General features: G+C 34.9%; 1 protein-coding gene across 5 annotated transcripts in view; it reads right to left on the bottom strand.

The window, feature by feature from the left end:
* PHF14 (PHD finger protein 14) overlaps nucleotides 1-21,575 on the bottom strand; it is a 167,426-nt gene that overhangs the window by 28,790 nt on the left and 117,061 nt on the right. For 2 of the 5 annotated variants that reach the window (XM_062569178.1, XM_062569180.1), the window contains exon 18: nucleotides 5,356-5,469. The exons of 1 other annotated variant lie outside the window; for it this stretch is intronic. In XM_062569178.1, the coding sequence (XP_062425162.1) occupies nucleotides 5,356-5,469 (114 nt within the window). Of the gene's footprint in view, nucleotides 1-3,870; nucleotides 3,951-5,355; nucleotides 5,470-6,032; nucleotides 9,297-21,575 lie in introns of those variants that run through there. 2 more of the 5 variants (XM_062569179.1, XM_062569183.1) reach the window with 2 other exon arrangements.

The following is a 21,575-nucleotide window of genomic DNA, read 5'->3' as shown; positions in this document are numbered from 1 at the left end:
AAATCAAACAAATCTGTATACAGAGTGCCAAATGATCTGGCTAGGTTAGTAAACCTCTCTATAATTTGGCAAATTAAGTGCTGGTAGGAATCCCCAGTTGACATGAGAAGTTGGATTATCAGCATCCGGTAACCAAATTTCTAAACACTTCTAAACGCATCTGACTCAGAAGCAGAAAATACCGTAAACACACAGCAACTCCACCTTTGCTATCTGCTGCAACTCCTCATCACACAGAAAGCAAAGACGGCTGCAATCTTCTGTCAGGAGAGTCGAAGGAGAAGCTCTGAAGGCGTCAGAAATGCCATTGCTCCAAAGTTTTAAAACCGGAACAAAGTACTAACGAATGCACTGGAGGGACCAGGGCCGTGTTTGCAAGGGGGTGGACGGCACTAATGACTGAACATGCTCTCCTCCCTTCGCCGAGGTACATTTTATAGTATTTGCGATGTTGCCCAGCATGGACACCCTGATCTCGGGGATCTCGGCCTCACAGGCCTCCAGCATCTGACATCAATGAGACTCGTTTATCCACCGCACAGATTAATTAGTAAAATTGCGCTAACGGTTTTTCTTCAGAAAACAGTGTCTGCGAGGTCCCTACAGCGTGGAAATTTCCAGGCACTTTTCTGAGCAGGAAGGCACTTTTAAAAAGTAAAACCACAAAAATTTAGCGTTCAAGAGTAAATATGTAGTCCAGCCCATTCTGTGTGCGTAACTGTATTTTGTTTTCAATTAACTGCATGTCAGGAGGAACGACATATTTACAGCAGCAGCAGCCTGACACGCTGCTGCTGCTGAGCGAGTTCAAGCTAGCAGCTACAGAGAGCAGAGGGAAAATACAGTGATGTCCGTGAAGTTTAAAAAATGCAGTCTTCACAGGCACAAGGATAAAGGCTTTGCACTTACAGAGATACATACATATAAGTTTATAGATTGTCTAACGTTTTCTTTTGTCCCTTTAAAAGAATAAATCATCTTTCCACTTCTTGCCCTTGTTTAACTCTATCGTCACACGGAATAAGCATTTTCCTTACGCAAAGGAAAATGAAGGATGTCAATGATGGAAATTCAGCTCAGCAGTTTCCTAATAATAAAAGATGGAGAAAATATTACATAAGCATTATTACAAGCTCCTCCACAGAATTATTTTTATTCAGTTCTTTCATGAACACGTCACATTATATCTTGTTTTAAAAGCAGAAACCTCAGTGTAATAAAACAGCATAGGAATGGTTTGGAGGCTCTGCTGACGAGGTTTATGGCTCTGAGTTTTTTTAAAAAATCTCTTTTAGCATTAGCTTGAAGAGTCAATGCTCTTATAGGAAAATGTTCTATCTAAAGATCAAGGAGTGAATATAACCCAAGAAACAAAAGAAAATATCGCCTACCTACTGTGCTCATAAAAACGAAGAAATGCTCCCCTTGCTCGTGTATGAAGTAATGTGGATGGCTCTCCCAAACTTTCAAAGAATAACATAATGGTTTTAACACCAAACTCTACAATCCTTTTGGGCTGCTTGTAGAATACTTACAACTAATAGCAGTTGACTTAAGTGCAGGACACATCCTTTCCTATAAAGCAAAACACAGTACTACAGCTGGGAATTACTGATGGGAAAAAGACTATACTCAATTCAGATACACTGCAAGCAGTGAATGCCTAATAGTTCAGGAACAGATTAATGGGTACCTATCTTAATCTTCCCTTTTTTCAGTATCACAGTGTTTTGCACAGTTTTGGCAGTTTTAACACATCACTCAGAAAGCAACATAGATGCACAGGTTATTCATGCTCATATGCTACAGTTCTGTCATTTATATTTTACCCTAAAGTGCCTCAGAACACATGTATACACTTTTTGGGGGAGGGCAGAGGGTTGTTTATTTTTTCATTCCTTTTCTGCACGCCGAGCTAAATGTCATGAGCAGAGGAGAGAACAGCATAGCATTTTATCTGCCTCTGTTGCTTTGGCAATGCATATATTCAGAAAGAACAGCTCTGTTAGCCTCCAGGCTTACACTACTAGAACATGATTAATTGATTTGCCACAGCATCAGCAAAGGAAATTAATAAACATAACTCATATATTTCTATTTTACTTCTAATTAAAGAAGAAGAAATGCTTCTTTTGAGACTTTAGTTTACGGGAACTGTCAAAACTAGTCTTTTCGTATTCAGATAACCAACCACTGACACCATCATTCCCTGCAGATTAAAGCGCTACCTATGAGAAATCAAATTGTAGGCCATGATTCTTGCTCTCTAGTTATTATATAAGAAAAGGAAGGCCAAACTATTTTAACACCAAACTTCCACTTTCTTCAATGTGACTCTGCATTACAGAAGATAAAAAAAAGATACAAATATTTTTACCAAATATACTGCAACTGCCACTTGAACAATGAAAGCGACCACACAAAACAGAGGGTCAATAAATGTAGTTTCTCATCATTTTAATTTTATCAAACAATTTTATAGTGTTTTCAAACAAGTGTATTTGTTATTTAAAACATTTTGAAAATTCTGTATCTTAAGTAATCAAAATGTCCAAAAATTCGTCTTTCATCAGTTCACATTAGAAAATGTGTGATACCACAGATACTCAATACACTGAACCAGGACAACAGTGCAGTACTGAATTTTCAAATGACTGAGACAAAATTCTGATATTCAGTACTATTGCTGGAAAGAGACCAACAAATTATATATTTTTGTAAAAATTTTTTTGAAAAACAGTATTGTTCTACAGTTCTCTAAGAAACTGTTAAGAAAATCTAACCGAATGACTGAAATTAGGATTGCATACATCTGGCCCACTTTTTCAAAAAAAATTTTTTTTTTTGAGTTACACTGTTGCATGCTGCTTCTCAAATAAGATAATAAACATACATAATATGAACTAACCAACCACACAAGTAACTTTCTTATTTTAGTATGGATACCAAACTGTACTCATCACTAAACAAATTAAATTAAATTAATTCAAGATTGCACAGAAATACAGAATAAAATTTCCTTTAAACTTAAAACACAGTTTTGTTATTTTTTCAACCCAAAGCATTTCTGCTTACCAATACAGCAATGTGTATACATACTTTTTTGAATCTTTGAAAGGTACAAAATAATAATGGGTATAAAATTTAAATACCCAACATGCAAATTATTTCTACAGTAGCTTGCTATATGCTAATCTGAGTTAAATCTGATTTTAAAGAAGACAGGCTGAAAGAGAGACTGTAACAGGATGGATACCATACTATTCTCCTACTTATTACTGGCAGTCACAGACAAAGTAAAATCGGAAATTCAGCCATCATTTCTTTTAGAATGAACAACTGAACGGCAATACAAGGCCTCCTCTGAGTGAACAAATAACATCATATGAAGTTAAAATTGGTGAAAACTAGAAGTAACTGAGTGTGAGGTTTAGACTGGCCTAAGACCTCCCAAAAAACAAAAAAATAAACAAAAAAAACCCCCACAAAGCACAAAAAAGTTAAGGTTTACATAAACTAACATAGTAACTCTTAGGCTTTTCCTTACTTTCTCTACTATAATCTGTTCTCTCCTCACATTTACAGCACTCCGACTCCTTTCTGAACATCAGTTTCTGTATCTGTTTTTGATAATCTCCCATCAATTCCACCTTTTTTAGGTGGAGACCTTAGTCTAGTAGCTACTTTGCCTTCCTTAAGCTTCTCTCCTGAAATGTCCTAATTTACGGGACAGATGTATCAGAATGCTACTGAAAGGAAAATTTTAGAAGGCATTAGTTAAAGTAAAACTCTGCAAAAACTTTTTGTTTCTGTTAAAGATCTGTTTCTTAAGGTGTAATTCACAAATACTTGTTTATCATACTGACTTACCAATGTGTAACTTAAGACTGTTTCATGGTAGGATCTGAATTTGGAAATTCAGCATACTGGTGTTCTCCTCTCAAGGTTCCCTGCAAATCCAACCATAAAACTCCCTCTAACTCACCTCTCTCTGTTCCCGTACAAACCATTTTTGGACAAATTCTCATTCTTTTATAAAACATATATAATACTTTATGCCCCTGTCTTCAGCAAAACAGTTTCACCATAAATTACTACTGAGTTATTTACTAAAATTCAAAAGGTGTATTTTCATCTTTCAGTTCTCTAAAATTTTCTCTCTCCTCCACAGTTTAGAAGATTTTATTCCGCAAGGGCAAAAATCGTATACACATCTTCTCTTCTTTCTCCTTTTACTAACTAATCATGTTTCATTCCTTTTTCTGCAGCACTTTTCCTCTGCTTTTGCTTTTAAGTATCATCTGTGCTCTCAATTTTAATTTCTCCAGTGGAAACAGTAGCAGATAAATATCTGTAAAGAGTAGAAGCATCAATGAAATTATTGAGATAAACTGGTAATGCTGAGACTTAGGAGCCAGAATCAATGACCTCAATAGACCAGGCTCCCTTTGCTATTCAAGAATAGACAAAAGTATTATTAATAACTAATATTACTCCATTCTGGGGACTGCTTAGATGCAGTAAACTTTCTTGCAATGTATGGTGATGCTCCAAAATAAGTGAAGTACCTATTCAGTCTTAATCTATAATCTTAAGAATTCTCCTGGCCCTTCACTGAGACTTTCTGCTTATTTGGACAAAGTGACAAGACTGTCAATGGAAAAGAGAAAACTCAAGAAGGTGATTGCTAATTATCTAAAAGTTACATTAGAAAACTAATGAAATGGCACTGTAATGAAGTAATATTGGTAGTTAAATATGTTGTATTCTGGGACTAACTTACAAATTAATACTTTTTCTTACAGCAACGGGGAGTCTGGTCTTATAAACAGACTAATCCTTAGCATTTAGTATAACCTTTTGGAAAACAAAGGCACACAAAAAAAGCATAGTAAAATTATCAAGGGCCTTTCCTTTGTACAGGCAAGGAGTTGGCTATATTTAACTTTAGTGAAATTTGATAAAAGCTTTACAGTTACCTGTATGTCTACGTAAAGACTCTACTTCTGACTCTTCAGTCTTGTAAAAATCAATTTGGCAGAATCTAAAGGAATTCTCATTACCATCTTGGGTATGTGAGAGACAGAAACAAGCTAAATTATTTTCCCAATCACTGATACTAAGAAACACTATTAAAAAAGTAGTAGATGGAGTGTATTCGGCTTATAGGTACCATTAATAAAGCCCCTAAAATTTACCATGGTCTTAGGTGTTGTTGATATGGGAGGATAAGATTGAGGTTCAGCTTTTAAAAGTCTCTGCTATGAGTAAAACAACACTAGGCATGAAAAATAGAGGCGAACCTACATTCCGCAACAGTTAATCTTGGAATAGAATAGACACAGAATGTCCTACCTCTTCTGGACGTTTCTGTGCCACCGATACCAGCTCTTCAGAGCTACTTCTTGAGGTAGAGGGTACCACATTACCTGGGGCCTCTGAGACCACCTCATTTGACGGTTCGGAGTCCTGAGGGCAATAGAGACAAATAGACCCCTCAGCAGTGTGTTGAAGTGGTACTCCAAGAAAAAGAGACTTTTTAGAGAAACTGTGCTCTAAGCACCGAGAGAGTTCTAAAACTCTACTCTTTTTACCTCAGGCAACTTCTTTTACTCCAGAGGCAAATACATCCATCATAAATTTTATCTTAAAAAAATAATATTTCCTTCATAAAAGCATTATAAGACTTAACAAACAGTTATATAGTATTTCAAAATTGTAAAGTTCTGAATAAACATGCTTGTTTTGCCCATACCTTCCCCTGCTCTTGAACTGTAAGGAAGGGAAAATTAAATTTTCATTCCCCTTCTTCAAGATGGAAGACTCTGCAAACAGTGGGGATCATGCTAGAACAGCTCAACAGAAATGTATTTTGTGGATCACTATAAACTGACATAGCACAGAAAACTGCTTAAGTTAGCAAACTTAGCACATCTAGTTGGTGCTCTATTAGCAAATTTTACACTACAATAAATAAAATACAAACACTTTAGTAGTTTACATTTTATTTTCTAAATTACCTTTACATTGACTTTCCAGTGCAACATCACTAGAACAGATCAGTCAAAATAAAAAATCCTTTAATATCTCCACTACTTCATATCATGGTTCTGATAATTGCACAGACTGAGATATTTTACTACAGAGAAAAATATCTACTAATCGGTCCCATCTCTACTGTGCTTGTTGTAGTGCTCATTATGGAAGATATTTTAGATGTCACTGCTTAGTAAGCAGAATATGCGCTTTTGATATATCACTTTCTTTCTCTCTAGAGTCATTAACTGCAAGGAAATCAAGATTACACTTTTGGAAACTGCAAGCTGCAAAGCTCATTATTAAGTTTTTGAACATAATGATCTCTAAAAAATAAACTCAAATTTCTTACTGATAACATTCAGCATTTGCAGCTTAGCCCAGTGAATATGTTTTGAATATCTGATGGGCAAAGGGTGAATGCTATGCCCCAACATCCATCACTAAATTGCACTAAGAATCACAGAGAAGACCATAAGAATTATTAAAAGAATTATTACATGGAGCCATTATCGGAGGTTAGAAAGCAGGAAAAATCTCTTTGGGCCTGGAGGGGGCATACCCTGGCATCCTTACTTCATATAAATTTTCTGTTGAATCCTTGTAAAAATAATGCCTCTGAACTTATTCCAAACACAGCTCTTTATGCCCTTTTTGTTGCAACTCCTCCTTATATCTTAGAAACAAAATATTCCATCCTGTTCTGTAGTCTACCATCTTAAGTTTAAGGTTCAGTAGCAGGAAGACTTTATAAAAAAGGCAGTTTTCAGTTAATTCTATGACAGGAATAATAAGGCACTATTTTTTGCCTTAACTCAAAGATACACAGAAGAGTATCAATGTGGTGGCTCAACATGGTGAACTACAGGAGAAACATTTCTGGCATAGTGCTAATAACAATCTGACTCTTCAGCGCTGATCGTACAAAAGCCCCACGCGCTGGAAGCCCCTCCAGTGACCACTGCACCCTGTTCATCCCAACTGCGCCCTAGCAGAGCTGGCTTGACGCAGGGAGCACGTCCTTCCCCCCAGAGGCCTCCTCAGTGGGTGTCCTGGTTAACCATGCTGACTAGACTATCTCTTGTTGTTGGGCCAGTTAGCCAAGAGCTGACTCTATGAGTACGGAGTAGTATTACTTTGTTTTCTCTTTGAGGCCTAGAAAGTTAAAACATCGGCGTGTATTTATCATCACAGTATGTTTCCAGAAACTCTCTGTTTCCAGAAAATGCTACTTTCAAAAATTAAATTAACGGCCATTTCTGTTAGAGAAAAATGATGAACTTGTCTAGATTCTTTGGTTCAGGTGATTTCTCGTCTTAAATTCTGCTAAGAATGTTTTTATTACACTGCTATTACTTGTGGCCAAATAATGAAGGCAACATTTTTAAATCATATTTTTTTAGAGGTAATTAATAAATAATGGTCTTCAAAAATGGTCTGAAAAACTGTTACTTCGTGAACACATACTCCTATATTTGTCTCAACAGCACGAGCACTACACAGATTCTCTTCCCCCATCAGGTCTAGAATGTCTTCTTCCAAAGCAGCTTCGCCATCCTTCTCTTAAGGACCAACTAGCTAATGTAAGTCTTCCGTTTTTAAGGAGATAGATGGAAATGAATTATACTTTATTATTCATAAAGAGATGTGAGAATATAATCCTCTCATTCCAATTACATGGATTTATTATCTTTTCTCACACTGCTGTCACTTCTTAGGAAAACAGAATAGGAACTGAACATATGTATGAGAGTCACTCGGTGTCATTCTGAGCCAGATAAGCAACATGTGAAGTACGGTTTTCAGATCTGAATATATTCAGTAAGTGGAATACGATCCATCCATGTAAGGTAGAATAGTAAAAATGCTGTAAGGTGCAAGTGAAAGTTTTTGTAAAGCTTATTCTCAGTGCTTAACGAGTACATGACCAAATGGGCAATAGTTCTAGTAAGAATTCTAGTACGTCAGCTGATATTCAGACAAATGAAATAAACTGAAAAAAATCACCATTATTTATTTTTGTAAAGGAAAGGCATAAAATCTATACTATTGATCTAAAACAATGTTTTTACTGTATGTTTTTACTGTTAAATGGAAATAAGTACTTTAAAACAAACAGTATTAAAATTACTTTCTTGGCTTCCCTAAATATTATTTATATCACAATATACCAGACTGACTTTGCAAAGATACCTCTGCTTTCTTTCTACATGGCCTTGTATCATAACAAACATGACACCGGAAGGCCTCACCTGTAACAACGAAGGACATGACTTTTCCTGTAATATGTACACATACTACTTCTGTAATGTATACACATACGTAAGCTACACAATGAATTGAACTATTTAATATGTATCTTTTTTGGTGCTTATGCCCTTCCAATTTCATTGTAACATTATTGTATTTTCCAGCCTATATATGGAAGGCCACATATCTGCATTTCGAATAGGCAGACAGACAGATAGACCAATAGATAACTTTCTAATGAACCACAGTATTTAATTACATTAATTAACAAATTATGAAAAGAAACCACAATTATGTAAATGGTATTTCCAGGCTCCTGAAAATATATTGATTAGTTAGGGAAATATAAGTGTGACATAAACACATACATTCTGAATGTTCAGTAATTACATTTTTCCTGTAAAATTCTGATTTTGATCAAAGCTCTAGAACATGACATTTCTTGGACTTATAAAACCTTGAAGAAAAGAGGAAATATGAAATACAAGTAGACATACTATCATGCTCATGCAAGGAAACAGTTCTGTTTCCAACTGTGGCTCTTTTTATATTACCTAAATATTCACACAGTTTAAGATATCACAATTGCATTAACTTGAATCAATCACACTTCTGCAAAAAATAGTATTTGAATTACATGTTGACACAAATAAGTAACAAATCAGATCTTCTAGTCCTGGGAGGGACTTGCTTGCTAGAGTCTTGGCACCAGTTAGACCCTTCTTGGCAGGGGACACAAAAGCATAGCCGGTTAAATTCTGAGTCTTAGACCCTCAGCACAGTTTTTATTTTGTTTTGTTTTGTTTTTTAAGTTCAGGTCAGCAGAGCTCAAAGTTGACAACGAATGGTAGGAGGTGGGAAATCAAAGGTGTATCCAGCTCTATCAGACTTCTGGATAAATCTTCTAAGAGACGTCTTTGCACTCCATGTAAGTGTGGATGCAATTCCCTCAAAATATTCATTTCCTTCCTCCCCTTCATCCCATTTGGTATATTTTCTATTTGCATCTACTGTAATAGAAGCAAACATTGGTCTTTTAGTTTTATCCTTCACTGTGCAGAAGTATCACCGATACAATAAACTGAAAAATCAATAGGGCATGCAGAAATAATGAATATCTAGAAGAGATGTGGATTTTATTTGAGCTATATAAAAGTGATAGATTTAGAGGGATAATATTTACATTTTATGTTATGCTATGCTGATTATCTGAGGACTTATTTTTACTTTTTATTTTTTAAAGAACAGAGTATTAAAAAAAACCACAAGAACAATACATATACGAAGATATGTATTATGTTTTAAAATGTATTCAGTCAAATATTATGAATTAAAAATAGTTTTTTGTGGTGTATGTATGTATTGTGTGTTTAGAAGTATATAAACACACAAATCACAAAGCACAAACACATGCATGCTAAGTTTTAAACACAATATAAAACAATCTAAATACACGTAACTTTCAACCCTTACCATAAAAGGTTTCACAGTGAAAATGACAGCATTCTCAAATATCACTTTCAAACGCAATATTTGTAGGAAACATTATGGTAACAAAATACTATAATTGTTTCCTCATCTATGTAAAAGTCATAACAGATGTTAACTCATAACAAACAGAAGCTTGACATAGCCTCTTATTTTGAAGAAAATGGAGTTGATGCATAAAATAAAGGTACACTTACAACACTTTGCTAGAAAGCCTAAGAAGTTATTTTTGAATAAAGATGATGGAAAAATGTTGTCTTACAATTTTTATACCAGCCAAATATCAGCTATTTTTTCTGCCATTGCTACTATGAAATAAAACAGAACAAAAAAAAAAAAAAAAAAAAAAAAAAAAAAAAAATCCAAACAAACCAATCCAGAAAACCAAATTCCCTTTATAAATGATTTCAACGTGACAAATTTGAATATATTATATTAACTCTACATCACTTCTTACATATCCTTTACCTTGGTCCAGTTGAAAACTACACAAGCCATAAATTAGCTTTAAACAAGCTTTAAATCAGCCTGGAACTAGTCTTCAAATTAAAGAGCCGTCAGTATATTACATGGTGCCGTCATTTTATTACCCCAATCAATTCTGTGTGGCCTGAGGTGGAAGGAAAATGGATGCCGTCTTCATTTGCAAAGGGTTTATCTCTTATGCCAGGCTCTGAAAACATGACTGCAGTAACGAGTTGGAAGCCAAAGTTACTAACAAAGACTTTCAACAGTATTAAAGCAGAAATATTTGTCTGTCTTTAGACTTACATAAGGAAAAGAAGAAAACAAAAGCTCTCTGTGAAACATGAAGACAGCTTCTTAAGGCTGAAGGACTATAGCAAAAAATAAGCACATTTGTGATGAAATGCTGAAATGCTTCTAGTCTCACTGAGTCTCATTTTTACTACTACATAGGAAAAACTTTAGTGATCTGACCCAGGGTCCCTCTTTAGATCAGAAGCCCACAACTCTTTCTGAGCAGGTGAACAGTCCTACCTTTCTTTATTCGCTCTTATAGCCTAAGTGTGTACTTTGAAAGTATTTTTGACATCTAAGTCAGAATAACTTAAAATCTCCTGAAGACAAAATATCTGCAGTTTTATACAAAGTTCGGAGGAAACTAAGGCAAATTCCTCTAGGATGAATTCACAGTTTATCTCAACCTGCTTATACCTGTGAGAACTAGCAATCACTCTGTCTTTCCCAGGATCTCACCCTAGGTGAGCTAATAAGGTAATAATTTAAATTCTTAAATTTAAAGGTTTTAAATTTCTAAGTCACACTCCACATGGTCTGCAAAATTTCCCTTCTTCCTCCTATCCTTCTTTTGACACTTTCTTCATCCTGCTTTTAATTAACATCTGACAGTCTCCTTTCTTCCTCTCCTGCCACCACAGATACGAAGTTACAAACACAACCCTTGCCGAACACATGCTAATCTCCTCCACTGTTAACCACAGAAGTAATACCGTTGTTCACTCTTCTTGTACATTTTTGGCTATTTTGTCTCTCCCTGGAGAAGAGGAGAATAAATTCTATATTTATACACTGTTAACAGGGTCTCATTCTCAGTTGACTCAAACTATTTTGGTTCAGGTAATAAACAAACCTAAAGTTATCAAAATAGTCTGCCTTCCTTTAAAGAGAGAAGCAAAAGAAAATCTTTTTTATAATTCTCCATTTTCCAAATATAGAAACTTATTTAGATTTCTTTAGTCTCACACCATTTTTTTCCTTCAATTACATGGAAACTAATAAAGTTACAAGTTTCCACTAAACACCAATCTGTTTACCGGTAATTGTATTATCCTTTCAACCTACAAATTGCAGCACTGATAAAGCAAGCTTACAACTTTGAAATCTACCAACAGTTCCATGTGTCATAGACTGAACGTCTACCTTGAGTGCTGTTTTAAAATAAGGCTGCTACTATTGCTGATAATGTATTAAAAGTGTTTGAACAAAGCATGAAAGGAAACAGGGTCATAGAGCAAGGGCATCCAGGAAGCTTCAAATGGCAAAAAATGCTCAATCAAACAAAAGGACCCATTCATTTACATATATTTAAAGGTAGAAAGAGCACTCTCAAAATAATGCTTTTCATGTTCATTCTTCCAACTTTATCGTACGCAAATGGAAATAGAAAACAGCAAGGTACCATTTGAAGGTATCATTATTCATCGAACTCTGGAACCTGAATCAGTTTCCCCCTTCTAACCCATATATTTTATTTCCATTAGTCACTGTACTCTTCCCACTTCTCTTTGGACTGAATTTTCCACCTTTCTAAGCAAACTCTCCTAGCTTATTATATTTCATGTTTAAATTGCCCCCAAAGTTCCAAGGCCTTGGACTGCTAAGCCCAAAGTGACTACATTTAGGAATATAGTATTATTAACTTAGCAACAAAGCAGAACAGCAAACTTGCTTCCACCTCTCATGGTCAAGCTGTACAGTCACACAAATTATGGCCAAGCAGTTTGCTTTACTCCACTTCAATGGACTGGGAAAAACAAACAAAAACTTCGTTCACAGTGCTAATGCTTAACTTGTGCTACAAGATTGCGCACTTGAGAAGATCTCTGCTCCAAAAAACAGCTGCTTTATTCTGCCAAAAATAGAATGTAGCTTAGAAAAGGCTTTCTTCTGAGCACACAATTTTTAGATGTTATGCATCAGCATGCAGAATGTGTCTGTCAGATGTTGGAACAAAGCTTTAAATTGTCCCATCTAACTTAATTCTCAAGACAGGGTCAGCATATTCATACACACACACACACACACACACACACATATATATATATAAAAAATTGAGATGTCCTTTAAGTAATTTTTATTTAGTTTCTTACATCTTTGCCAGCACTGACTCTTGCTTTTCAACTCTTTGAAGTCCAAATTTTCCCAACATAATGTAAAACAGAGTGATATTAAAATGTGAGATCGCCAAAACCATCACAAAACCGTCAAAGGCTACTTATTAAATCAAGATTGGTTTTCAGCTCTCCCCATATAGAGGATTTTTTTCCAGCAACAAGATGAAATAAAGGGATTGCACACTATATCATTTCTTCAGTCGGAGTTTATTACATAAGTTTCATAGCTCCCTAAACTTTCCTTATATGGCACCCACTTATCTGCCTGTTCTTCACAGATTTCCTATAAGCACTCTATCCTGCTCTGACGCAAGGGCTCTGTGTGCCCTCCACATTCATCTTTTTACTTGGCCAGGACCCTATATTTTTCCTCGCTCTACTCTCTCCTATGAGGGATATCATGTACTTCCCCAAGTGGAATTTTCTCACTCTTAAGAATGTATGTGTACGCACATTTTCTTCCATGTCCTTCTAAGTCCTTCCAAGATCCCTTCTGCAGTCCCATTATTTTTTCCTCAATCTCCTTTTCTTAAAATATTTTATTCTAAATTAATATAGCAGAACAAAAAAAATTAGTTCAAGATTATAAAAATATATATGAAAAAATTAGTCGATGTAAGTAAAAGCTTATTTCTTATATTCTGCTTTTCAGACTTCTGTGTCACATCAAAATGTGCCAAAGAAAAAAATCTTTCAGATATCATTTACTGGGCTGCAAATAAGCAAGCTGGGAAGCCTACTTCATGGAAGCCCCTGATTTTTTCATTCACACTGATCAGCAGAATGCTTCAGTACGATAATTAAAGAAACCTCCCATGTAACTTAAAATTGCTAATAGACATACTCTTATTAATACAAAGGAGCCACCTAAACCAAAAAGATATTCTATTCTATCAAGTTGAGCTACATTGAAAATGGGCTGTTTAATAAAAAGGTAATGAAGAGTCCAGTTGACATAGTTTAAGATGTGACATTAATCAGCCATCTTTTGCTGAGTCTACAGGAACTGAAAGGTCAAAACTAGTGCTGCTATTTTAAAGCCTCCTCAAAAAGCCCTGGAAATTCCTCTTTCTTCACTAATTAAAAACACTGAAAATGATATATAGAATGATGAGGTATTAACTGGAAATGGCTGAACTTTGTTTTAAGAGGAATGAATATTTTCCTGGATTATTTTCAGATTTTATCTACCAGATGAAAGTCCTTTCTATGGTTTTCAGATGTGTAAAAGACACCTCAACCCCCTTACTCTTAATTACAATTGCTTAAATAACATTGTGACCTGTTTCTTTCATTTAAAAATACGTATACAGTGCTTGTATTAAAATATACAAATTATAGAATTTAAGATCCTAGAAGTATGTATCTGTGTATTAATTCTTCAGATGCTACTGATATCCAAAATCTCTCCATAAAATCTCTCACATCAAAATAGGGCTGAAGTAACTTTTGTAGTCAATGAAACAAGAAGACAAATATCCCTTTGATACAGCAAACCTAAGAATGCCAAGACTTTATGCCAAGACAGTTTTCTTTGGATGTCGCTTATTCACATCTCCATAAAACGTACGTATCTAACTTAAAAGTATTTATCCTCCCACTGCAACCAGAAACCCCTGAATGGTGAGCACTGTACAAGCGAGTAGGCAGCGTGTTTTAGAAATGGAACAGTATTTCATAATTACTGCCCAGGCTTCTCTTGCATCAAGCAGACCTACCATGTTTCAAGTCAAATCTATCCCTGGAAGGTGGTACTCCAAGACTGAAGCTCATTCCCAGTGTGTAGACAATGCTGTGTGTTGAAGAGTACAGCATACACAACTACACAAAATAGTAAACTACTAAAATCAGTCTAGCTGGCAAGATGACAAAGAAGATTCACATTTTCCAAACAAAAACAACTATCAGAAATAACAAACAGGGAAGACTGATTTAACAACAGAATAGGGTTTTTCAAGAAATAAAAACATGTACTCTTGGTTTGAAAATATCTGAGTCCAACAAGCCTGAATTTCATTTACAAGATAGCTTCAAAAAATCCCAGCAAAATATTGCATACATTTATGTGAAAAATTGATTTGTTTACTGATATTTAAAGTTAAAATATTTATGAGCTGGATCCAGAAAAATAAACTTGGACAATATGACTTGCTGCATGTAAATTTTAGTGGCACCTTTCTACTGACAAGATCAAAAGGTAATTACTGTGCTATAGGAACAGTGCTGCTGGGTAAAACAGTCACTGTTGAAGACCTGTCAGTCACACTATACATGTTGCAAGGATTTTCCTAGGTTTGGTCAGGGTGACTGAATGCCCATTAGCAGTTGGAGTAAATCTTCTGCTTTAGTGTCCGTTCAAAGGAATTCAGTTTGCACACTCTTGAGACTGATCCAGAACGGGAAGCAAATAGTAGTAATTGGTGGCAATTGGGTGATTTGCTTTGAAAATGTATTCCCTATTTTAAGTAAAACGCTAACATAAATGCACACTAAGATATCTCAGGTTAAGATCCATGAAAATAAGCACACCACAATTCAGGGACGTTCAGAATAATACCATATTTTAAATATCATCTTTATTCAGAATTCATTAGCATTACTTTTAGATTATCATGAGTTCCTTTACTCCTCTTGAGATTCACTACGTTGAATGCTCTCTGGGGTCTAGAAACTAGTACCTCCCTCTTTTTTTTTTAATTAAAAAAAAAGGACAGAGAGAGAGCACTCCATGAGAGAGGGAGAAGAGAGAGGGAGAGGCAATGCCATACTTTTACGAGAATGGTTTGATTGTTGCCCCAAATCCATTGGTCAAAACATTCGACCATCAGAGCGAGATCCTGGTTCACTTCCCGTCTCCTCTTAAGAGGGTTAAAAATCATATTTCCCAAGAGATTGCTTAAGCCATCTGGCTAGTCTTTTGCTGAAGTAGCTCTCTTCACATGGAAGAATGATTCACTGGACAAAATGATTCATTGTAAAGTAGCTAGGGCACCTGAGAAAGGGTACAGACTGTCTTCCGAATACTTTAGTGTTTTATCTCAAAGAACACTTCACAGTCATATCTAAGCTCTACCCAGAAAATACATAAACAACAGGAAGTTTCTAGGTCATTCCAGTGAGAGAGTTAACGACAGATTAATAAATCACATTTCCCAAATCTCAAACTTCTTGTATTTTCTCGTAATTTGCCTTTAAATGTGGGTGATACTGAAGACTCTTCAAGCTGTCATTAATAGGACACAGACACTTTACAATAACCTTCAAAAAGTAACTTACCACTGACAATATAAAAAAACTACTTAGAATATAATTTTGTTCTGAAATTGCTCGGCCTTCTGCAATACTTTCATCCTGAACAAGCAATGGAGATATTATCTGCTAGTAGGAAGCAGCAGGGCAAATTGTACATTCACTTAATGCACAATATTTTCCCCAAAAAGTTTACTAAAGCAGTTGTAGAAGTACATGTTGATCAGTTTCTTTGCATGCATTAAGTACTGAATTGAACATTTTTCATTCAAATCATAAAGTTTTACTGAACTGCTGGTGTACCATGCTTTCCATTTGTGCACAGTTGTTGTTACCCATTCTGCTTTCTTTTCTAAAATACTTGCAAATATTAGTAAGTGTTTGAAAGATATCCTTATTTATTGCACAAGACTGGTTACATATTTAATATTTATCATGTCAGTGGCTGCATGAATCTGCTGATGCTCTTCTTTTTCCAAAAATAAACATGTAATATGACTGATCAGCTCTAAGCACACTTGTTTACCCTCCATAAATACTGAGTTATCTTGCTATTTCCTTTTTGACACTGCTTTTCTTTGTCTATTTAAACCACATTTGAAAGGGTATCACCTGCCCTTCAGTCTTCAAGAGATTAGTAACTATAAGAAAATCTTGATATCTACAGATTCCAAGGCTTTCTAAATATGAAAACATTTGGTACTGTTTGATGCTTTGAGCCTTCCAAAGCAGCTGAAACATACTTGAGACTTTCCAAACATGCTTAAAGGTGTTTCAAACCACTGAACCATATAATAATTTTCAACCATTACCAAAGACACATTTACTGAAAAATCTGAGATAAACTTAATTGCTGTCAGAATTTAACAACATACATTTTAAAGGTTTTGGGAAAATCTTTTCAAAAGCACCTTAAAATTGCACATAGTATTTGTTCACTTTCTTGGTAGAGCTAATTATAATGCAGTTACAGTTATTTTCCCACATAAGCTATTTGCTAAGCCAATTTTAAGAATGTTAAAAGAATGTTTTTTTTCTGCTAAAGAATGTTAAAATTCGAGTGATGAGACACTCTCCTCCTTTGCACAGAAAGCAGCTGACGCAGCACAAATCAGCAATGCCCAGCTGTCTTTTGCAAAATGTGATTAAATGTGGCCGGCACTAAGAGAATCTCTATTTGAGAATGGAGACGAAACCTCACAACCACTATCTAACTCTACTACAAAAAGCAAATCTTCACTCTGCTACAATTCTGAACTTGCTTAGCACTTTATAAAATGGTATTTTTTTGGTTTCTTTCTCCCTTTCCTTTCTCTCTCTGGTTCAGTATGATTAGATTTTCCCTGGCAGCATCAGTAATTTACACTGATGAGTGACACATTACTTAAAGTGAAGTGTTTGGTCACAAACTTCAGTGGTTAGTTAGGCAGCTATGACACTGTGTTCAGACCCTATCCAGAGACTAATAACTTAGGATCTAATTCTTTCTTTCTCATAGGGAATATGATTATGTGCTAACATAATTCGCAGCACAATAAAGTTGGACTAGCTGTGTAGAATTACGATATATAATTTTTCTTTAATTACTGATTCTCTGGTCCTACATAAAACATATGCAGCTGGACTGAGATGCCACTAAAACAGCTACATATTCCACCACATTTCTCAGGGTTCCCTTTGTTTTATGTAATTCCAAAGTGTTCATTGCTTATGCTTTCTGTTCAGAAACTTCAAATCCAGATGAATATTGAACTCAGAAAAGATTAAGCACGGTGTATCTGTTTTTTAATATTGCCTTACTGGCAGCTTGTATCTAAACCAGAAAGTTAATCAAGGCTCAGAAAGTTAAAATACAAAATTTTCACTCACATGTTATTCAGACACTTTAGGAATCAACATGTTCTACTAATTAAGTAAATAAAACTCAATATTTGCAATCAGTCTTTGCTAATAGACAATCTTTGTTAACAGAAAGTAGTAATAGTCAGTTACAACTTATTGGTAAACTTGTTCATTACTCCATTGTCAGTAAGAAGCCTTTAAGTATTAGCACTCAGTTTAAAAACTCATTATTTTAGGAAATATGCAAATAAGAAGACAACCGGATTGGAAAATTAGATCTGAATGTATCTTAGTGGTATAATCTAAAATGCTTGTGCAGCTACTTTTGGCAACTTTCATATACTGCTATTTTCAATTTCATTCTGAATTCAATTTATTTACTGAGAAAACCTATTTTAAGCTTACTATTTCCATGTCTTTTATATTCCCGTACAGCACCTTCAATTTTTAAAATTCTCTGTCACAATACTACTCTACAGCTGTAAATATCTAGAGGCTTGATTTTCAAAAGCAAGAAAGAGAAAGCCTTTAGATCCCTTAAGGAGTAAGCATTTCTCCTGTTGGTTCCCAGACATTGCTTTTGGATTAACCCTCTTCCACACTTTAAAGTAGATTCTATTCATTCCTGCATACTAAAGGGGAGTTATAAAATCTTCTTCCTGTCTTGGGGTGGTGCTTGGTACTGAGAAAGTACTCTCATTTTTTATTCTCTCATCTTGTGTTAGCATAAAACGGGGTTTAGTGTTTTTACTTCAGACATGATGCTAGCTGCCTGTTGGATTTTTTCCCAATTGCAGGTTTCTCCCAGCAGAGATTTCTTGCCATTCAGCAGTACAGCGGTGGGCAACTCAGGCTGTAAATTCATTTTGTCAAGGCTCAGGAAGTATACACTATAATTCAACAGGAGAGTTGTTTCACAGATAAATCATAGTTTTAAGCAGATTTTGTTAGAAGCATCTCCTAAGGAAGACAAGAGTAGCACTGGTGCTCCTGACAGCTGCCCAGTGAAGAGATTTTGCTTCCTTAATCACTACCTTAAGGGGAAGGCAGCAGAGTTATTCTATCTGAACTAAACCACATCTACACTAGAGGCTCAGATATTTAAACAGTAGACTGCACATATTTAGATTAGGTGCACTAAAGATGCATAATCATTACTTTGTGATTTAAATTTTTTAAGTCTGGTACATTACAAATCAGGTACCTTTTAGATGTCATGTAAACGTTCCACAGAAAATCAGACATGGATGAGTATTTTAATTTAAGTGAAAATGATCAAGCTTCTTTCTAGTTTCAGCCTCCCTTGTTTATTCTTACTTCAGCAGTACATTTTTAGTTGCAATAAAGCAAAACTGTCAAGGCAATTTATGAAAAGCAGGAACACCTCAGTAATAATCTGGTTCATGAGGGCCTCTTGAAAAAATAATTTGCTTCATTTTAAAAGTACTATAAGTTGTGTGTAAAATGACATCAAATGAATTGCTATTTTAAGTAGGTAAAACTCTCTTCAGTAGTATTTGAACATTTTTTTCACTCTGCTTTTGTCAGAAAATGTACAGCATTATGGAAGGTATCAAATGGTACTGCTGCTGTCTATTAAGAAAAAACTTATATGTGTGTGCAAAGTTTCAACTTTGAAAAAATGCTGCATTGTATATTTGTTTGTGTAAAAAGAATAAATGATGTTAAGTAGCAAGAGGATTCTTCAGTCTCCTCCTGGATATATAAAGTTAGGGGACAAAAGAAAAATGAATAACAGAAACCAAATAAATTTTGATCCAAGTAACATTAAACTGGGGCATTAGTGGCAACAATATCTGTTTAAAACTGCTATATGTAGTGTAAATCTTAACAGTTGTCTAAGGACATGCCCATAAAAGACCACTGTGAAAACAGGCTCTACCAGATTTGTGATTAGTGGTGTTTTCCAAAAAAGTTAATAAAAGTACAAATTACGTATTTTGCACTGCTTACCAGACCTTTGTTTTTTTTAAACACTCAGACATCATCTCTGCCATTTTATGATGCTTCAGAGCTAGAAATCTGTCTTTGCATTTGAAACAACTGTATACTATTAAGCAGACGATTAAGATCCCTGTATTTCAATTTATTTAAACTGCTGGCTGGTTACACCCTCTGTAACCAATCAGAAGACTTATTCAGACAAGGTTATAAGAAAACAAATGTTGCATTGCCCATTTTTGACCCTGCTTTATTGATACAGTTATGCTGCATCTAATAAGAAGTACAAGCACTGGAAGTTCATGATGAGGATCTGGAATTCAATAACACGGGGTATACGGAATTGGTGGAATTAATTTTGATGTGGAAAAGAATTAAATATTTAAAATAAACATCTCCTCTAGAAGTATGTTACAGTGCTTAATCTTTTTTTCATTAAAGCCTAAAGTTCCTAGCTATACTATGGGAAACTTCTTCTGACAACTGAGTGTATTATTTGGATTATTTGGGGGATTTAACACCAACGAACTCTGTGCTGAATTTATCTTCTATTTGTAAATCAAGTCCCATCTTAAGTTAATTTCAAGGCTGATTATTTTTGGAATATTTTATGGCATAAATTATTCATTACATAGATTTATTATCCTTCCTTGCCAGGAAAAAAAAAAAAAAAATACAGGGACTGTGCCAACTCATTTTTCTAAATATGGTACCTGGGGAGCAAATATTTCAATCAAGTGATAAGATCTACCGTACACTGAAATTTCACCTTTTTTTGGACTATATTGATAGTAAAATTCATTCTTCTTCCAAGGTTTGGCATTATTAAGTTCTCTACACAGGGTCTAAGTGGTACAAAGACTTCTGCTAAAATCTCACACAGCTTTACAGATCTGGATAATTTTCTCTTGTTCACTCCAGTGCCAACATCTCACTACTTCTCACAACTTCTGACAAATCTAAAAAGTCAACAGTGATTTCAAAGCAACCAAATATTTTACAGTTATTTTTTATATATATATATACGTGTGTGTGTGTGCGCGTGCGTGCACGTGTGTTATATATGTATTTTTATATATATATAACATGGTATGTGTGTGTGCGTGTGTGTATATATACATATATATGTTTATATATATATATATATATACACACATATATATGTTTATATATATATATATATATATAAAAATCTTTTGATACGTTACACACGCAAAAACAATTCCAAATCTGATTTATGTAGCATTTTTCAACTCTGACAAAAAATTTTTATTTTAAAAAAAATTAAATTTTATAATCACAAAAAATGTTTAATACTATTATCCTTACTCACCATAAAGTAGGTCATAATATGTACACTAACTAAAAGTGAAAACAGATTTTGCCTTTGCAAATGCAGTCACTGCATTATGCAATTTGTTGCACCATGCAATTTGTTGTTCGGTAAACCACCGAAATCTCCTAATGTAAGCCTGAAAAGTGTCATATAAAGATTGAATTTTTTTCTATTATATTATTTTCTGCTTGTATCAGTAGGTAGATTTTTCAGTAGTACTCTTTTCTCATTTTTTGAGTTGCAGTGTTGTATGCCATGGTGACAGTACACTTGCTTGTCTGGTGCGTCCTCCAAAGAAGGTGCCCCGATACCATAGGGCATGCTCATTGTATAAGGAGGAAGCCTAGAGACAGGTAGATTAAGATTTAAAATTTCTATTTGTATTAGATTTGGTACTTAATTTGTGATATTCCAGACTGCATTTTCCGGAGCAGGTTAAGCATCATACAACACTTAATGCTTTCAAAGTATAGTTTACAGTACAACCAGCTGCAGCTCTGAGAATTCAGCATTTTTGCACTTTAAGCCAAGGCACC

The sequence above is a fragment of the Rhea pennata genome, chromosome 2 (assembly GCF_028389875.1).
Source record: "Rhea pennata isolate bPtePen1 chromosome 2, bPtePen1.pri, whole genome shotgun sequence".
NCBI lineage: Eukaryota > Metazoa > Chordata > Aves > Rheiformes > Rheidae > Rhea > Rhea pennata.
The sequence above is the reverse complement of the archived record's forward strand: the minus strand, read 5'-3'. Positions and strand labels throughout refer to the sequence as shown.